The following is a 19,303-nucleotide window of genomic DNA, read 5'->3' as shown; positions in this document are numbered from 1 at the left end:
TGTTAGCTTATGTGATGGAATTCCCTGGAATTTGGCACTGTTAGCACAATGACGTAGGATACTGCCCAATGTTATTTAATTTTATTATGATTTTATTAGAATGTAAGCCTGTGCGGCAGGGTCTTGTTATTTATTGTTTTACTCTGTACAGCACCATGTACATTGATGGTGCTATATAAATAAATAAATAAATAAATAAATAAATAAATAATAATAATCATTATCTGGAGTCAGAGAAAAGTAGTAAAGTAGCCAAGTTTTCAAAAGAAAATTGAGGATGGTGAAAAACTAAGCACAGTGGATTTGATCCAGGCTTGCCCTTTTCTCCCATTTGCTGAAGGGACTGAGATCCAGTGGAGGATCCCACCAGAGGAGCAGGGATGTCCATTGCTCTGGGATCTAACCCTTTTGGGGCTCTACAGCCTTCTGGCAAGCACCCACTTTGGCTCGCATAAGTGGGGCTTTCCCCAAAATCTGGGAATTTATTCCAGGCTTTTAAAAAATTACATAAATAGATTTACACAAATTGCACCTCGCAATTTGAACAAATTTCTATTTATGTAAATTTTTAAAACTCAGAAAAATCCTTGAGATGGCCCAACTTGATGCAGATCGAGTTGGGCCAGCTCATGGGGAAATGAGCTAAAGCCTGGGGGGCTGAGCTGATAAAAGCTCAGTGAGCTCCACCCCTGGATGGATTCCTCCGACATCCCTCTCCATGGCTATTAGCCATGATGCCTAAATGAAATCTCAGAGGAAGTATTATGCCTCTAAATTCCAGGAGAGGAGTAGACGTCTGTTGTCTCAATGCCATACTTGAGGCAAGCAGTGACCAACCAGAACCCCTGAGGATTCTATCTGGCCACTGTGGGAAACAGGGCACTGGACAGATACAGCAGGGATCCCCTGTGCTCTTGCCACCTCACAACCAATTAATAAAAAAGATAGCCAAGGTTGTGTGTTCTCAATTTCTTTGTAATCTGATGTTCTATTTTGACACTCACTGGATCCTGTGTCTACTGTATGGCACTAAAAATAAAATCATTTTTTAATTAGTTGGCACTCCTGTGGATGGAAAGTTGCTTATAGACTGTGAACAGGCACTTTGAATGGAGCATGCTGGCTGGAAGGCTGCCAAGTCAGAGTAGCTAAAAAGATAATCAAAATCCAATTCCTACACTGAGGAAGATTTGCCCATACCAAACATTGATAACATTCACAAACATCCAATACAATAGAAGAACACCAATTGTTTGTAAAGCACTGACACAGCCTTGGTGGTAGGTACAAAGAAAGCTTTTACATTCCTAGTTCCATTGCTTTAGCTCCCATGTTAGGATGTAAGGAATTATTTGTAAAGAATAACAGTTTTGGTTGTTAGTATGGGAGAAAAACAGAATGGATAGTAATCATCAACTACATACCTGGAGGTGGCTCAAAAAATGCTTCTTGCTCCTCCTCTATTGGTTCTGTGTCATTGTGTGCTGTCCGCTTGTGCATTGCAAGCGTAGAAATCTGTTTGTACGTTTTCCCACAGTGATTACAGTTATAAGGTTTGGAATGTGTATGTACAACATGATGTTTATATAAACTGGAATATTCTGTAAAACGTTTATCACAGCCGGGTACTGTACATACATAAGGCTTCTCCCCTAGACAAAAAGATACAAGCAGTGAGGAAATCTGAATATGCCATGCTAGAAAATATGGCAATTATCCTGCCAATTGCATAGAAATATGCTGACATACTTTTATTATCATTATGCAGAGAAACAATAGGAAATTCTAAACCACGGTGAAGTTCAATTTAGTGAGGTTTTCCCCCCTTAACGCCCCCCCCCTTAGTGACGGCTGTTTTTTTGTATCCAGAACTGCATAGCCCAGCATTCAATATGTAAAAGCCATTTTCAGATAAAAGTTACTTTGCGTTGCACAACCTATGATTTTTGTATCATTGAGATCTGTAGTACAAACTACAGCAGTCCAAGTGTGCTCCAGTATATAGAAATAGAAAGTAGGTTCTCTGTTCATTGCAAGATTATTTCCAACCTTAACCTCTTTCATCTAGACCAGCTACTGGGGAGAAGAGGATCTGAGACAGATAAATATAAGCAAAATGCTATAAAGCATCATTCAAATACCTGTATGTATTCTCACATGATTCTTGTAATTAGTTGCACTGGCAAATGCTCTCCCACATCCTGGCTCTGTACAATAATAGGGCCTTTCTCCTGTATGTGTCCTGATGTGAACCTTTCTGATGTTGGATGTTGTAAATGACCTACCACATCCTTCAAACGGGCACTTGAAAGGTCTTTCACCTAGAAAAAAACATAAATAAAGATAGGCAAATCAGCACGCATTTTTTAAAAAGCATCTGAAGATTCAGTTACTGCAGTAATATAAAAAAAATGGATTTAGGAATTGGATCCAGCTGACGGAAGCGGCTCCATCAGTGAAACCAGGAGGGACAATTCCCCTTCTCTCCTGCACTCTCAATACACCCTCAAAATCTCCTCCAGAAGGTTGAAAACCCCTCTGGAACAGATTTTCAGGCAGAGGAGAAGGCTGCAGGGGAAGGGAGAGAGGGATGAAGTCCCATTGCACTAACATGATGCTATGTTATTAAACAAACTCCTCCAACTTTCTCTTCTTTTTTCTATCTTGAATATGATACCTGAATTAGTTTTCTACTGGTATTAGACAGATCAGATCACTGTTTCTAATGCCACATTTAAGTTACAAAGCGGATTATGGGTGCAATCCTAAAAACTAGGAAGTCAGTTCCTTTTAATTCAGTGGGACTGACTTCCAAGTCAATATACTTATAGCCTGATCTGGTGTATATTTAGTTCAGCTGAAAATAATGGCTGTGATCCACAGGATGCATGCATCAAAATAAATAAATAAATAAATAAATAAAAATCAAAACTGCCTACACACATTCATTATTTCCATCAATTTACGCTTTAGCAATTCACTTCCATGAACTATCCCCCTAAAAAAAAACTTATTAAACTTGGAGGAGCTTAAATGTGGCTTGCAGGTTCAATATCATGAACAGCTGAAGTAGAAGTGCAAACGGAGAAAACTCAATGTATGCATATGTTATTTTTTGCATGTATGCTTTTCCTCTCACTGTTTTGCCAAAATGTGAAATTCACATACAAAGAGATGAGAGCCACTGGAAGCTGCTGAGCACAGATATTTATAAGTGATCTAATATCTTAATGGTTCAGATTGTTTATGCAGAAGTTGTAATTCACAAAAACAACTGAAAGGTCATTTTGATCCTCAACAAACAGCTAAATGTTTTAAAAGGTGGGGAGGGAAGAGAATTCAGGGTAAACAGTGTGTATGTTATGTAACAACATATTCCTTTTAAACAGATGTTGGCATTCCTGCTATTTCAGTTTACTTCTTAAATTGAGAGGCAAATTCTTTAAATACAGACACAATACAGAGCACTAATTTGGCGAGTTCATAGGTTTGTGCAAACATTCAACTTCTTGCCTCAACCGGCAGACATGAAACGTTTAAATATTTCCAAAGTTTCCAAAGTTGTTTGTCATGGGAACATGAAGAGTTACTGCTTGAGAACAGAAACTTATATTTTGCTACATGCATGATTCTCTGGACTATAGTCATGGTAGTGATTAAGAACACTTAATTACACTTTTGTAAATACAATATTACGCAAGCTCAAATTTCTAGTATTAAACTCACCAATACAGTAATTCTAAGAAACACATCTGTTCCATGTTTAAATTATACACAACTAGCTTAAATATGGCTACACTGATGAATATTTAAAACCCTACAATTAAGGTTATATTGCTGGCGTACCCTCATGCTTCTGTGCTGTATTTTCTCATGTGCTTTTGCTAAGAATTGTCGAGTCCCTGTATACTGTCATGCCACAGAGAGAAGCCTAAGAGGGATGGGTGAAAGCACAATTTCTTATAATTCAAAGTATTATTGGGATGTCTATTAAACACCTCACTACTATTATACAAAACTGGATACTAAAATGCCTTAAAAAGATCCCTTATAGTTCACTCTTTAGTGAAGTTTGTCAGTTTTCTGCCAAAAAGATGCATGGGTTTTTAAGTGTACATACTATAGTGTTATGTTGCCATAGTTTCCATAATCCTTACTTAATGCTGTGTATCATCTTACAGGCAGAAAACAACTGTGCAGCACTAAATCCACCCAGCAACAGCCTTTGCTTAAAGCCAATCTTTGGTTTAAACATAAGGAATGGAACGTCTGCAAGAATGTCACACAACCTGTTTGTAAATCCCGCCCTTGATACTCCTCAGTTTTTTTCAGAGAGCACGTAGCTGGGATATGATTCTTTTCCAAGTCAGGAACTGGACTGACTAGAGGGAAGCAGATTTAAGAGGAAGTGTACTTGGCTTCTTTATTATCAGAAGCACTTCTTGATCCTCCTAAATTATTCCACTGCAGTTTTTAACCAGAAAATTGCATTACAACTAAATTTATATAAATCAGAGGTAGGGAACCTAAGGCCCTCCAGATGTTGTTGGGCTCAAACATTTGGAGGGCCACATGTCCACAGCCTTGATATTGTTTGTGCTGTGTGTTGTGTGTGTTGGGGGGGGGGGGCGCTAAAGAAAAAGAAAAAAAGCAATGCAGGAGGAGTAGGATGCTGAACGCTTTATGCCTTCTCCAGCTTTCTGCTTATAACCTCCTCCCCATCTGTTTTCACCACAGGGACTCCAAAACTGGAAGCAAGCCCTGCTGGAAGAAAAAGAGTTGGGGAGAAGGATTGTGAGGGAAAAGCAGTGGGTGGTGAAGGATTCACTATCCAATATCACTTGCCAATTCACCTGCAACTGAGAGGGAGGTCCAGCCTCCTCCTCCTCCAGAAAATCGGAAATAGGAGACTGCCTCCTGGCTTCAGAGGCAAGGCCTTCCCCAGACTAGTTGGCTGCCTTCCTCAAAGGAGAATGGGAATCTGAGCCACAAGTATGATTGATTTTTGTTTTAGGGTCAGCAAAACAGAGTAAAATTTGAGATTCAAGAATAAGACTCACTTCACACAATGCCGTTTTTATATTACATCTAAAACATTACATGGAAGCACCTTAAAAAAGTAATGCACAAACACAGCAAACGTGCCTGCACACACGTTAGGCAGGTATATTCACCAGGAAGATGGGACTGATGGTTATACAACTGCTGCCACGTAATGTATGAAGGAGTCCTAAGGGAAGGGCTGTAGCTCAGCGGTAGATCTTCTGCATGCTGCTGGCACGGAGAAAGTAACAGGTTCAATCCTGGCATCTCCAGGTAGGGCTAGAAAAATTCCTGCCTCAAACCGTGGAGAACAAACGCTAGTCCAAGACTCAGTATTTGTGGAGGAGGCAAATGTAGTGTGACTACATTAGAGACGACAGAGAAAATGACGGAGAGTTAAAAGAGAAAGGGTCTCACAAAAACTTGTGGTGAGCAGAAATATAAGAGACAGTGGCCCAGTTCACACGTAATAACTACCCGTGGGTAGTTGGGACTATGTAAAGCCTGCCTCTAAGGGCTTTGGAATATGGGCTTTGTGAAGTGGGAGGGGCATGGAATGGAGGGCAGAGAGAGTAAAATGCCAGTTTGAAAGTGGCTGGTGGCCCAGAGATGTGGAGGAGTGAAGGAGGAGGACTGAGAAGGAAATTCAGGGAAACCAGCAGCAGGGTGAAAAAGAGAAAGAAACAGATTAAAACCACCTTCAGCTAGAAGAGTGAACCTCCAACAAGAGAGACTGGCAACAAAAGACTAAAGGAACTGGGACAAGCAACTGTTGTTGGTCTAGCAACAGTAACACTGCGTTTTACAATGAACTGCAGCTTAAAATGATTAATAGAACTATAAACCAAATATGAATAACTATATTTGGTTTATAGTTCTATTAATAATTTTCTAAATATTGTTATTTACCAAACATTCTGAAGTTAAGTAAATGCTGTGAAAAATCTATTGTTTGTCTCTAAAGTGATTGCAATCTGCCTCTCCTCAGCCTAGTTATAGAAACCTGAAACACGACAGCTGCACAGGAGTGACGCCTGATCGCTTGCTGCTTCCACTTCTCTTCTGGTTCAGTAAACAACCCAGCAGTGCCCCATTCCTGGTTTATGCTCTGTGATGTTTGAACCCAGCATTCTAGGTTGTTGAGGGAGAAACAACCTAAAGTTTTAACCCAACAACATACCATGGCTTAAAAACTCATGATGAAGGGGCAACTGAAACAGAGCCTTTACTAGTGGCAGGTTTTAGGCACCTGTTACATTATTATTTTGCCTGTGCTTTTAATGAATATTGCAAATGATTGTTCATACTGCTACTGAATTCTACTGCCCTGTGACTTTGTTATTTTATTCTAGTGTTATACTGCTCTCTGCTGTTTTAATTTGAACTGTTTTATAGTTTTTACTGAAAATTTATTGTGGGCATTAAACAAAACAGTAGTATTTTCACTTAATATTTTATGTAAAGAGAGTTAAGGTGTTAGTGACATACTTAGAATTTGTACTTTCCAAACGTTGTTGTGTAAAGGGAAAACAATACAATCCTGTATGTGACTACTCAATGAAATCCTGACTGTGTCTACTTACTCCCAGCTAAAGAGTGCAGCCTTAGGCTTTAAAACAGATTGACAGATGTAGGAGCTCAGGGGAAAACATGTTTACCATGAAGTCACAAGCAGGTCAAGCTGTGACCAAACAGATCCCATAAACATCCTTTTTTCTGTACAAAACATATTACTATAATTAACAGATTAATAGAGACTCACTGCACTAATATGCCATGTACCTGTGTGTGTTCTTATGTGTTTCTGTAGGTCGCCTGAAGTCTTGAAGGACTTTGTGCAGTTCTCTTCCGAACACCGATATGGCTTCTCTCCAGTGTGAGTTCGGACATGGCTTTTTAGTCCATAACCTTGAAAAAGATAGTGTGAATAAAGTTTTAAATCTAAGAATATCTGAAAGTTCATAAACATCTTGTCAAAAATTGTGACCATTCTTTATTTTAACTGTACTTAATTTCCCACGAATCTCAATGTTCTGTGTGTTTCTTTCACACCAGCAAAGTTGGGGACCCATCCTTGTAATTTAGAAATTGTCCCTTCTGTCTCTTTCTTCTTGCCTTATCAAATGGGAAAATTCTGTTAATTATGCAAATCTAAACACATTTTTTTTAACCCTGGGATTGTTACAAATGTCTGGAAACACTGGTTTACTTTTACCTAGTCCTCACCTCCCTTTTGCTGTTACTTATGTTAGCAAACTGATCCAGCTTTGCACAGGTTGGATTAGTTCTTAGTTTGATACATGAAGCCTTCAAGCAAAGTTACACAGATGTCAAGAGTAGGAACATTGCAACCAGTAGGTATAAGTTAACCATGCCTGCTGGCACCCTTAGGCATGACTCCTGCCATGATGCACTCCTATAGCTTCCTGGGGGAGGGGTCGAAGCGAGGGTTTATACACTCCATTCGCCTGAAGTGAGGCTGCCCACAACAGGGGAGAGGGAGCAGCTATATAACTCTGTCTTTCAGCCTACTAATCTCCCCTGGCTTAAAACTGTCAATGCCAAAACTATGAAGTGGTTAGGGAAGATGATGCTTCAGGCTTGATGGATGACCTTCGAGAGACAGAGGGAGTGTGACCCTGTTACTTCTTCTCGATCTCTCGGAGGCTTTCGATATCATTGACCATGGTGTTCTCCTGGACCACCTTCATGAGTTGGGAGTTGGAGGCACTGTTCTACAGTGGTTCAACTCCTACTTGTGGGGTCAGTTCCAGAGAATAGCATTGGGTGACTGACTGCACTTCAGCTGCATGGCAGCTGAACTGTAGCGTACCACAGGGCACCATCCTATCCCCAGTGTTATTCAATAGCAATATGAAGCCGTTGGGAGCGGTCATCAGGAGATTTGGGGCAAGGTGTCACCAGTGCACTAATGACACCAGCTCTATTTCTCTGTAACATCTGAATTGGGAGAGGCCGTGAACATTCTGAACCACCAGAGCCTGGATACAGTTATGGCTTGGATGAGGGCCAATAAACTGAAGCTGAATCCCGATAAGACAAGAGACCTTACGGGTTGGTCATTCTCAGGTCTGGGAATTAGGGTGTCTGCCTGTTCTGGATGGGGTTGCACCCCCTCTAAAGGAGCAGGTCCATAGTTTCGGAGTGCTCCTGGACTCATCTTTGTAACTGGAGACCCAGGTGGCCTCAGTGGCCTGGGGTGCCCGTTATGAACTTCGGTTGGTATGCCAGCTATGTTTGTTTGTAGATTGGGATAGCCTAGCCATGGTCATTCATGCACTGGTAACCTTACAATTAGACTACTGTAATGCGCTCTATGTAGAGCTATGTGGTTCAGAAGCTGCAGCATGTGCAAAATGCAGCAACTAGGGTGCTCACTGGGATGCCTAGCTTTGCCCACATAAACCAAATGTTAAAAGAATTGCACTGGCTGCAATTAGCTACCGAGCCATGTACAAGGTCATGCTATTATCTTATAAAGCCCTAAACAACTTGGGACCAGAATACCTAGCAGACTGCCTTCCCTTATATACACCCAGGCGACCTTTACGATCTTCAGAGGAGGCCCTGCTAATTATTCTGAGACGAAGAGAATGTTGTCATGAAGAACCTTGACAGCGGGCCTGCTCTGTAGAGGCACCTACCCTTTGGAAAACCCTCCCTCGTGTGGTTCGGGAGGTGGAAAATGTACCATCTTTTAAACACCTGACCATCCTCTTAGGTCATACTTGGCAGGCAGACCTAAGTCTAATCCCAAGGAAAGGGGTGAAAAATTCATGGTTTAAGCCAGGAACCTTTTTTGGTCCAAGGGCCAATCTGGCTTCAGGCAAGCATGCTCTCTAGCCCACCCCCTCCTGTGCTGTTTGGTAGCCCTCAACGTGATTGCCCCACAGTCACACACTCGTAACAGTCTCACTCTCTGTCTCCCCACTTCCCCCTCTTGAACCCCCCTCCTCCCAGCTCTATTGGTACCATTGGAGGCTTTTAAAAAGTCCAATTGCAGAAGGGAGGATTTAGCCCTTTTCTCCTCAGTAGTGACTCCCCTGAAAATGCCCCCTCACACTGCACTGCAACTAGGTTTTTCAAAAGCCTCCACTGGCATCAATGAAGGCTTTTTTTCCTTTTTTTTTTTAAAAAAACACACACCTATATGTAGTGAAGTGGTAGGGAAACAGGCAAAACCCCTCATCTCCAATGAGCTGCTGATTGAAGATAGGAGATTTAGTTCTGAGAGAGAGAAAAGTGTGGTAGAACCTGGGGAGGGACATGGGGGAGAAACTGGTTTGGCTGGATGGGAACCTCCCATGGTCCATATCCAGTCTAGGGACCAGAGGTTTCCCATATCTGGTTTAAAGTCTCAGGGGTAGGATGGAAGGGCAGAAAAAGAGTTCTTGTGGAGAACAGTTAAAGCCATTGTTCTCGTGGACTAACACTGCTCATTCTTTTTGAGGACTCTCCCTGCCCCCATTCAATCCTAGCCTTGAAACCTCAAACAATGGCAACATTCGACTAATAATGGACCAAATAACCTGAAGGCTCAAAATGCTCTGGAGTGTAATTTACGATAGTGCTGACTAGTGGTTAATCATCCCCTTAAAGTTTAATGGATTTATATCTGGAATGCTTCATAATCTCTTTTTCTATCTTTGCTGTACATCCTCCTTCATTTGAATGATAGCTGCTTAAAAAGTCAAATGCTTAATACAGTTTCATGGCTCACATCATTTACTTAAGCACAAACCCACAAAATATATCTAAAAGCCAAAACAAGGTTTTATTTTTTCTTCCTAAATTTATATGTATTTCTTCTATGATTTAATTTTCATCAGCATAAAAATGATCAACAAGAGAGCGAGTTACAGATTTTCATTTAAAAAAGGCATGCTAAGGAATACCTGTTGCAAATGCTTTTCCACAACCTGGATGATCACACTGATATGGTCGATCTCCTGTGTGTGACCTTTCATGTACCTGTTGAAAGATGCCAACTATTTATGCTGTAATATGCATTTTATAATAATAATTATTGCACTAGCATGGGACCACATAAGGCAACATAGTTTCTCAAAGATTCCTGATATACCTATAAGCAGCAAAGGATGAAAAACTATGTATAGAAAAGGAATGGGAAGCTGGAGGAGCAGGAATCCTCTTAATCATGCCTGAAACCAGGAATTAGCTCCCCAACTTGTTTCTCTTGTGCAAATTGGTTGCTATCTCAAAAGTTTAGAAGTTATGTGTATGTGTGTGTCCAAGCAGGGCACTCAGCGGTTCGTAAGGACTGTGGCATTCTTCTACTAACCTGGTAGCCAAAACATATGGAAGGGAGACTACAGAGCAAGAAAACGCATTACTTTGAAAAACAAAAGCAAACAATCTCTATGGTCAGACAGTCTCATAAAAATATTGTGCGGCACAATGCCTTTGTCTCATCATTTTCTTAATGCCTGAAAATGTGTATAAATTACCAGTTGATAGGGATTTTTTTTAAAGCTCTCACTAGACTTTGTTACTTTGAATATATCAGCTATTTATTTAACATTCTTCCATTTGAACAATGGTTCCACCCCCCACCCCAGCAGCTAGACATAGGAATTGACACAAAGAGTCTCACTCAGGAACACAGATACTAATGATAAAATATATGTCTACGTTTCTCCTGTTACTGTGCTTTGTCACCAATACAGAGAACAATGGGAACTTGAAGAACTGGGCTACTTAAGAGGTCAGAGGCATAAGAATCCCTGTATAACATATATAAATTCAAATTTCCATCTGTCCAATTTCCAGTAAATCTACATGATTTTCTGACCAATGTCTTATTGCCAAGAAATGGAAGCCTTGGATATTCTTTCAGTGATTACCTTGAGATGATGAGCAGTGGTGTACAATTTTCCACAGCCATCATAGTCGCACCGGAAAGCTTTGTCTCCACTCGCCTGTGACTTAGCTGTCACTCTTGTGCTATGGCTTTGCAAGACAATCTAAGAGAAAAGAAAAGACAACATGCATGTTTCAGAAGAGCAATTGTATTAGCCAAAACAAGGCTAATACAAGCCAAAACAATTAAAATAGAATAAAATGTTGGCAGCTGGATCTTAGTCTTAAATGTTAAATTCTAAAAAGAAAAAAGTTTTTAAAAGCTTTTGTACCAGGGGTATATTACAATAAGATCTCCAAAAGTACACATTTACAATGAAGGTATTATGAAGCTAATATATTTTAACAAATCTATAACACGGCATACCACCAGGTATACAGAGATTTGCTTATAACCATACTATGAGTCCTTTGTCAATTTAACTTGGGAACCTACATTCTTCTTTCCGGTGAAGCTGATTGTGAACCAGCCAGAGAGCTTCGGCTATTGGACGATATATAAATGTAACAAACAAACAAACATACATAAAAAACAAGCCTGAGGCAGTGCCTGAGGTTTTTGGAAAAATCGGGTGGGGTGGGGGGTGATGGCTATTTACCAGCCCTTATTTTTCTAAAATGAGAGTTGTTGGCGCTCCACCTGCCTGCAAGTCACATTTTTCCCCAATGCAAGAGAGGCAGGTGTATGTGTGAGAGAGACAGGGATTATTGCATAGTGAGGGAAAGGCCCTTTGCAAATGCCCATGGGTATTCTTTAAACCTTTTCCATCTTGGCAATGAAAACAGGGATAACCCTTGATTCAGATTTATTCAGATCCTCTTGACCTTCTTGCTCTGTAGTGGTAGTAATTGGGTTTAATAGTGCTTGGAGTGCCTCCCCCAGAAATTCAATGCAGTAATTCTTTTTCTGTTTTGAGAGGTTCTGCTGCCTAAGCCTACCTGAGCATTTTGACCTTTTCAGTCTTTATCCCTAATCCAAGAAGCTGGGGAGGGGAGGTCAGGGGCTTGATCGTGGTTATTCATTGGAGAGTGAAAGGCATTCTGCACATGCTCAAAGTTACACATCCCATTGCATAATCATGTAACAGCAAGGTGGGTTGAAATTAATTATTAAAAACATGTCCTAAGGTGAATGTGATTAGGGAGATTTTTTTTAGTTCCTCGCCTCCCCCTTTTATGGCCCAACCTACTCTTGAGGCAAATTCCCCATAGCAAACAGAAGGGGGCAATCAAAAAATACTACAGATTTCACTTAGATTTTTTTGCCTACTGCTCTTAGTTGCTGCTACTGCCACTAAGGGAGAAAAGAAGCCAACAGGAATAAAAAGAATTTAAAAAATTTCAGAATTACAAGAAAAGTTACCAAAAAAAACCCCTCTACCCCGGGTTGGTACCACCCGCCTCCCCAAAACAGCTGAATGAGGACTGAGCATCTTGAGTGGGCACAGCATACTGAGAGACTCTGGAGGTGGAGTATCATGGAAAAGGCCACAAGTTGAATCCAGTGTTAGTCCTACTTAAGAGTTGACATATTGAAATGAATGACTACTATTAATTTCAATTGGTTGATTTTCAACCCAATGGCTATCTGGAACCCTGAACATTAACACTACAACATTTTGTTGTAGCTCCCGCTTCTGCTTTTAAAATTTTACATTTTAATACTGCTATTTTTTCTTATATTTTAAACTGCTAGTTTTTAGTTTATATATGACATGTTTTTAATGTGTATTTCAATACATTTCCTGTTGTATATTTCTCATGCTATAAATGAGGGCACAGAATTGTTTGACCGGGAAATTTCTCTTGTCCATATAAATACCTTTACAAAGCAATCCTATGTGGATTTACTTCAGCCCATTACATTCAGTGCTATTTACTTACAAGTGAGGGTGCACAGAACTGCACTGTTAGGATAATAAATCTTATAAAAATGCATAACACTAGAAAGCTTTTCTATACAACCCCAAATGTTGCAGGTTTCACTGATAACATAGCAAAGTGTACAACACTGTCCAATATTTTTTTTCAGCAAGTATATTCTATGATCTTTGCCAAGAGCATCTGGCCATATTTTGTCTAAAAAGGAATTATGCCTTCCAAGATGTATTTATCCAGTGTTTACCTTTTGTTCTTATAAATAGTATTGCTTCTGGGATTTAGAAAACCCTTTGTAATTTTCTGTGGTGTGAAACCCTGCCTTAAGTAAGCAGCTGAAATGACTACTAGTAAGCAGTGTGACATCTGCTTTGTTCTTGCATTACTTAGATAAACCAACAGCTTACTGAACACACTATTTTATTAAAATAAAGAATAAAACAGAGGTGAAATAAAGTTTTTTAAACCTGCAAAATATCAAGTAACCCACTGCATGAAAAATCTTTAGCAAATGGATTTAAACCTTTGGTAATCCTATGACATGAAAGGTGTATAGACCACCATAGTATGCAAGAGATGCCCAACGTGAGTTCATAGTAGTTGATCCCTCCAGTCCTAAACAGATCTATCTGTATTCAATCTGTACCAATCTTAATGGAACTTACTTCTAGGTAAACCTGACTGTGATCAGGGTTGTATCTTTGGAGGGATTTCTGTTTCATTATTAATTCCTCAGTTCTGCTCAGATTTTATTTCTGAATCAGGTATGAGATAGGAGCAAGTACTGATAAACTGTGCACCTAAGTCCCACCACCCCTTCCCTCCCCAGGTAGAAACCTCTGGCTCATTGTAAAATTGGACTGATCTGTCCTGTATTCTTCATGAACTTACTGTTGGTACCCAGACTGTAATAGTGAGACAGTGGATTCGGAAAAATCCCAGGGAAAGAAGTTAACTCACAAGGGTATTTTTACTGTACATCTCCCTGAAAGCTATTAGTTATGAGGTGACTAATACATTTTAGAAATAATAACAATAAAAGGAGAAATAAGCCCAAACCCACACTCAACATCCTTTCATACCAGGTTCAGCAATGTACATTTAACAAAGCCTTTTGAATCTACTTTTTCACACTCTGTCCCTAGTGTGAAAGAGCGAAACTTTGAAATATAAAGCAAATGTCAAAGAAATTAATGGTTTTGTTCATTCTTAAAATCTGTAAGAATTTAGCTATAGCTGAATTATTTTATTTCATGATGATGATGATGATGATGATTTATTACATTTATATACCACCCCATAGCCGAAGCTCTCTGGGCGGTTTAGAGTACCTTTGTTAGAATAAATAAATGTCATTCCATGGGTGGAAAAGTACCAAGGATTTTTAAAAAATACTTATAATATTTGTATGCCACCCAATAACTGTTATCTGGGTGGCTTACAACCACAAAACATTAAAATATCAATCAATAAAAAGCTATATAAAATGTTCAGTCATAGGTTGCATGTAGTGTAGTTCTATGCAGCTCAAAAGTAAATCCCAGCAGGTTCAATGAATTGCAGCTTTAGAAAAATAGTTATACCCTTCTGATTGCTGTAGTGATTGGAGAAATATTAAAATACACTAAGGCTCAGTTCATGTAACACGTTACTCAACGCTGTGTGAAAACTTCACCCAACAGTTCTAACTCCACCATTCTGTGACTGGGCTACAGAGGAGTTGAATAAAATCCATCATGATATCCTGGCAGCTCCCTAGGGGGCACTCGCTCCTTTCGCTGCTCTTGCCAGGGAACTCTGTAGCCAGTGGGAAAAGTCAACTCAATGCAATAGAAAACTCCACGGAGCCCGCCACACAACATACAACACAACAGTTGTTCAGGAACTCTCCTCTGCACAGTGTGGATATTCTGCATGGAGTATTTTCCCAAAAAATTCCACCGTTGCTTTGAGTTTTCCCTCCAGACAACACATTTCTCAACGGTGGTATAAAAACTCTACCATGGAGTTCTAAAACTGTTTGAACTGACCCTAGGTGTGAGTCTTTCCCCATTGATAGAGGCTTTAAGAAATTCTAAATTCAAGATGGTAGTCTTCTGGAATTCTCCAACTAGAAAAAATGTAGTGGGTTGGATCCAGAGGATCTTCCTCAATCATAGGAAGGTACCTCCTCCAATTGGGGATTCCTCTGAATCCAATCCAAAAAATGTATTAAATAGTAGTTTTATCATAAGAAATGAAATAGGGTTGAGATGCAAGGACTAATAACATTTTATTTTCTTCATTTAAGTGCCACAAAAGAAAACTTTAAAAAAAACACCATGTACATAACGAAAAAGGGCAGAATAAGATATTGCTGCATCAATTAAACTATATAGTGTTATATACCTGCATTTTTTTATCTTGTTCACTGTCCCCTATCATCCCAGTACTACTAACATTGTCACTCCCATCAATGGACACCTAAAAAATAAAAGAACCATTTTAAAATTAAGTTACTGTGTGCTATTCTAACCATCTAACAGCAAACCTCTGTGAAATCATCAATGATGTAATTGAAATACAAGTTTCCCATAGTTAAAGAGAAATCATTACATCCAAATTGTTGACTTTACTGAACTGGCTGCAGAAATTAGGACCAACTGAAATGACATTTCTCCCCATTTTTATTACTTTTTTATATATAGAAACATAGAATAGCAGAGTTGGAAGGGGCCTATAAGGCCATCAAGTCCAAGCCCCTGCTCAATGCATATAACACTCGTATACAAGACAACACACTCAAAAACAACGTACAGCAGGCTACAAAATAGCTAATTCAAGAACAAGTCATTCTCTTCTGTCTTTAATCACCCTGGGTCCCACCATCTCTTTGCTTACAGCTAATTTTGCTTCCCATGCCTACATTTTTGCTTGCTGTGAAACGATTTGGTGCAACAAAATCCATCGTATATTTCCTTATGTCACACAATGCAGATAGCAAGTTTGTACTCCAAAATGTACCTTGGCTGCATATTGTTCCAAAGCAGTGATAGTATCTGGATCAATGGTAGCATCTCCTGTATGAAGACCTGCCACTGTGCCATCAGCTTGAATAGCTAAGATGGTATCTGATTGTGGCACCTGCACAGTATGGTGAATGTAAGCAGTGGTCCCATCTTCCAGCTGTACCGCTTGTAGGGCACTCTGGTCGTAACTGTCTGATAAATTATTTAAAAATAGTATTAAGATACAGCCTTCATGTCTATGTGTATTTCTTTAATAAGATGGAAGTAATAAGTAAATAGTAAGAAATACTGATGCAAAACTTCTCCTCATTTCAATTATATGAAATGGAATGGTTGAATATTGATGCAGTTGACAATTTCCAAAGCTGTTCTTCTGCAAAACTGTAAAAACCTAACATGGCAGTTTATGCTTTGCTTGCAACAAGAAATGCACATATAAAATACATGCTACCATTATTAAAAATTTCTAGTAACACACCAACAAATTTATACAATTTGCTATGGCAAAATGAACAGACTCAAAAGCTCTTGCCAAGAAAAAAACTTGGAATATTTTCTAAATCAGGATAAACTAAGATCATACTTAATGCATAGGATTTTAGGCAGAATCTCAGATGGTATTTAAAACAACAATGTACATATTGTTTTTAGAAGATTATCAGTGAAATAGCTAATATTGATATCGGTCCCAGACTTTCATCTGCAAGAATCAGCTTGTACACCTGCACCAGAGTGTTTTACTTTCCACTCACACGAAGTACTACAGAACAACTGGCCTAGTTCAGACATAACAGTCCAGTGTATAGGCTAAGTATAGTTCATTGTTGAATCATGGGCTATTATTACATGCAAACCCTGCACTATGGATGGAATTTTAATCCATGGGACGCTCCTGTTGGAGGAAGGAGGGGGGCATTTTTCTCCAATCCCCTTTCCCCCTGTGCTTCCCCAAAAGTTGCTTCAAATGTTAAGGAGATCCTCTGGAACATCAGGAGAACCAGCAGAAGAAACTGTTAACGGATGGGCAAGACTTGTTCAAACCCCACCACATTTAGGACACTAAAAGAAAAAAATTGCAATTACTTTATTTCCTGGGAAATGGATCACATGTCAAAATGTAAGTTACCTTTTGAAGTATGATGAATGAAAGCTGTTGTTCCATCTTCAAGCTGTACCGCCTGTCCATCTTCTAAACGAAGACTATCTCCTGCATCAGGAAGGGGAAATATCAACTACAGTTACATGGTGCAATTATGGATTGAGAGATCAGATGCGAGAACCCCCTATATTCTGATGTAGCTCATGAGTGCCCTCTAGAGCATCTGGTAAGTTTTCTGATTTGATGGCCAGACCACTGACATCAGAAACTGAGGTTATCACATTACTGGACAAAACAATAGTCAGTCTCCACTAAAGGGCCAGCTTTTATTGAACTCAGATTTCCATAAAAGTAAGAGTTTGCTCACATCTTGTGGAACCTTTCATAAAACAGCTAGCTAGAGGCCAAGATGTTCTCTCTCAGACCATCGTCTCTGCAATGAATTCTACATATGCTCTAGAACCCAAGACTCTACTCAAGTAGATAACATGTGACTGGATTAGTTAGAATTACTTTGTTTTATTTATCTCTCTGTGTGTGAGAGATTACTGTCTTACCTTGTTTTTTTGTCCCCCCCAACCCCCCCTCCTTTTTATATTTGGACATTTGATTGCATTGTTTTAAAAGGGAATTCTCACTAAACTCTTCCACAAGTGAAGAACTGCATGGTTAGAAAACTACCATTTATGTTTTTTAGGATTTTCTCAGGGTTTGGTTGAGTTCTGTGTTTCTGGGCAAGACAATTTTCCTAGGGCTGGGCTGAAAGAAAGGGTCCATGTGAACCGCCCAGAGAGCTTCAGCTATTGGGCGGTATAAAAATGTAATAAATAAATAAATAAATAAAATGAAGGAGCTGGGCAGACTAGGGTGTGTCAGAAGGTTCATCTTGACTTGTAGAAGCCTATCAGTAATTCATTTTTGGGAAACCCTTGCAAAGAAGGGGTCCACCAGTATGGAAAGTCATTCCCCTTCTCAGACTGAAACACCTGATTTTAAATTTTTATTTGCACAGTAGAAAATATAATAGTTAAAAAGAAGAAATGGACAGTTACAGCAATAATATTTTATTAAATACTAGCTGTACCCTGCCACGCGTTGCTGTGGCTCAGTCTGGTTAAATTGAAAAGAAAGAAAAGACAAAGGGGATGTTTCTAATATGTTTAATTTCACAATGCTTGTGGATATACAATATTTTTAGTTGTTCCATTGTCTGTGGAGATATAGAGATTGTCTGGTTTGCCAACTCTAGAACACGCAACATATAATTGTCCATGTGAGAAGCAATCTGTGTCTAGATCTAAACCGCACAATTCTAAAGATTGGCCCTGAGCTTTGTTGATGGTGATTGCAAACGCCAATCGAATTGGGAATTGCAATCTCTTAAAATGAAATGGCATATCTGTTGGAATCATAGGAATGCGAGGAATGAGGACATCTTCACCTTTGAAAGGTCCTGTCAAAATTGTTGCTTCTATGACGTTGCTCAGTAATTTTTTTACTGCAAGCCGCGTGCCGTTGCAAAGTTTTGGCTGGCTGATATTTCGCAACACTGTTTGGTTTTTAAAAAAGGATGTTTTTACGGTGAGGAGGTTAGTGGAAACTCCTGGCAGTTACCTTTCTTCAGAACGTGTAACTGTCAAAGGTGTGACATCTATATTCACTCAGCCAATTGTGAGAGAACATGCAAATAGGAGAGGAGGCAGAGGCAGTGGATTGGCCTACTGGTTGGCGATGTCACAATGACCTATAAGAGCAAATAGGAGAGAACATGCAAATAGGAGAGGAGGCAGAGGCAGTGGATTGGCCTACTGTTTGGTTTTTTAAAAAGGATATTTTATACGGTGAGGAGGTTAGTGGAAACTCCTGGCAGTTACCTTTCTTCAGAACGTGTAACTGTCACAGGTGTGACATTTAAATTCACTCAGCCAATTGTGAGAGAACATGCAAATAGGAGAGGAGGCAGAGGCAGTGGATTGGCCTACTGGTTGGCGATGTCACAATGACCTATAAGAGCAAATAGGAGAGAACATGCAAATAGGAGAGGAGGCAGTGGATTGGCCTACTGGTTGGCGATGTCACAATGACCTATAAGAGCAAATAGGAGAGAACATGCAAATAGGAGAGGAGGCAGAGGCAGTGGATTGGCCCACTGGTTGGCAATGTCACAATGATCAGCAGGACTGGTTTTGAGGAGGCCTATTTCTTCGATTTTAAGACAAACTTTTGTCCCCATATAGAACATAGCTACATAACAACGCTCGCGTATTCGAATGCAACGTTGTGTCAAAATTTCAAAGCGATCGGTGAAGAACTTTCGGAGATATAACGTCTGTTTCGAACGAACATTTACATTTTTATTTATATAGATTATGAT

At 39.6% G+C, this 19,303-nt stretch overlaps 1 protein-coding gene across 1 annotated transcript in view; it reads right to left on the bottom strand.

The window, feature by feature from the left end:
• The window catches only part of ZNF143 (zinc finger protein 143), a 45,193-nt gene that overhangs the window by 8,652 nt on the left and 17,238 nt on the right, over positions 1-19,303 (bottom strand). The window contains exons 5-12 of the mRNA XM_063117267.1: positions 16,957-17,037; positions 15,826-16,022; positions 15,211-15,285; positions 10,929-11,048; positions 9,960-10,035; positions 6,826-6,951; positions 2,142-2,321; positions 1,425-1,652 (exon numbers count right to left, since the gene is read on the bottom strand). Of these exons, the coding sequence (XP_062973337.1) occupies positions 1,425-1,652; positions 2,142-2,321; positions 6,826-6,951; positions 9,960-10,035; positions 10,929-11,048; positions 15,211-15,285; positions 15,826-16,022; positions 16,957-17,037 (1,083 nt within the window). The remainder of the gene's footprint in view (positions 1-1,424; positions 1,653-2,141; positions 2,322-6,825; positions 6,952-9,959; positions 10,036-10,928; positions 11,049-15,210; positions 15,286-15,825; positions 16,023-16,956; positions 17,038-19,303) is intronic.

Source organism: Elgaria multicarinata, chromosome 2 (genome assembly GCF_023053635.1).
Source record: "Elgaria multicarinata webbii isolate HBS135686 ecotype San Diego chromosome 2, rElgMul1.1.pri, whole genome shotgun sequence".
NCBI lineage: Eukaryota > Metazoa > Chordata > Lepidosauria > Squamata > Anguidae > Elgaria > Elgaria multicarinata.
This window is presented reverse-complemented; position numbering and strand designations above follow the sequence as displayed.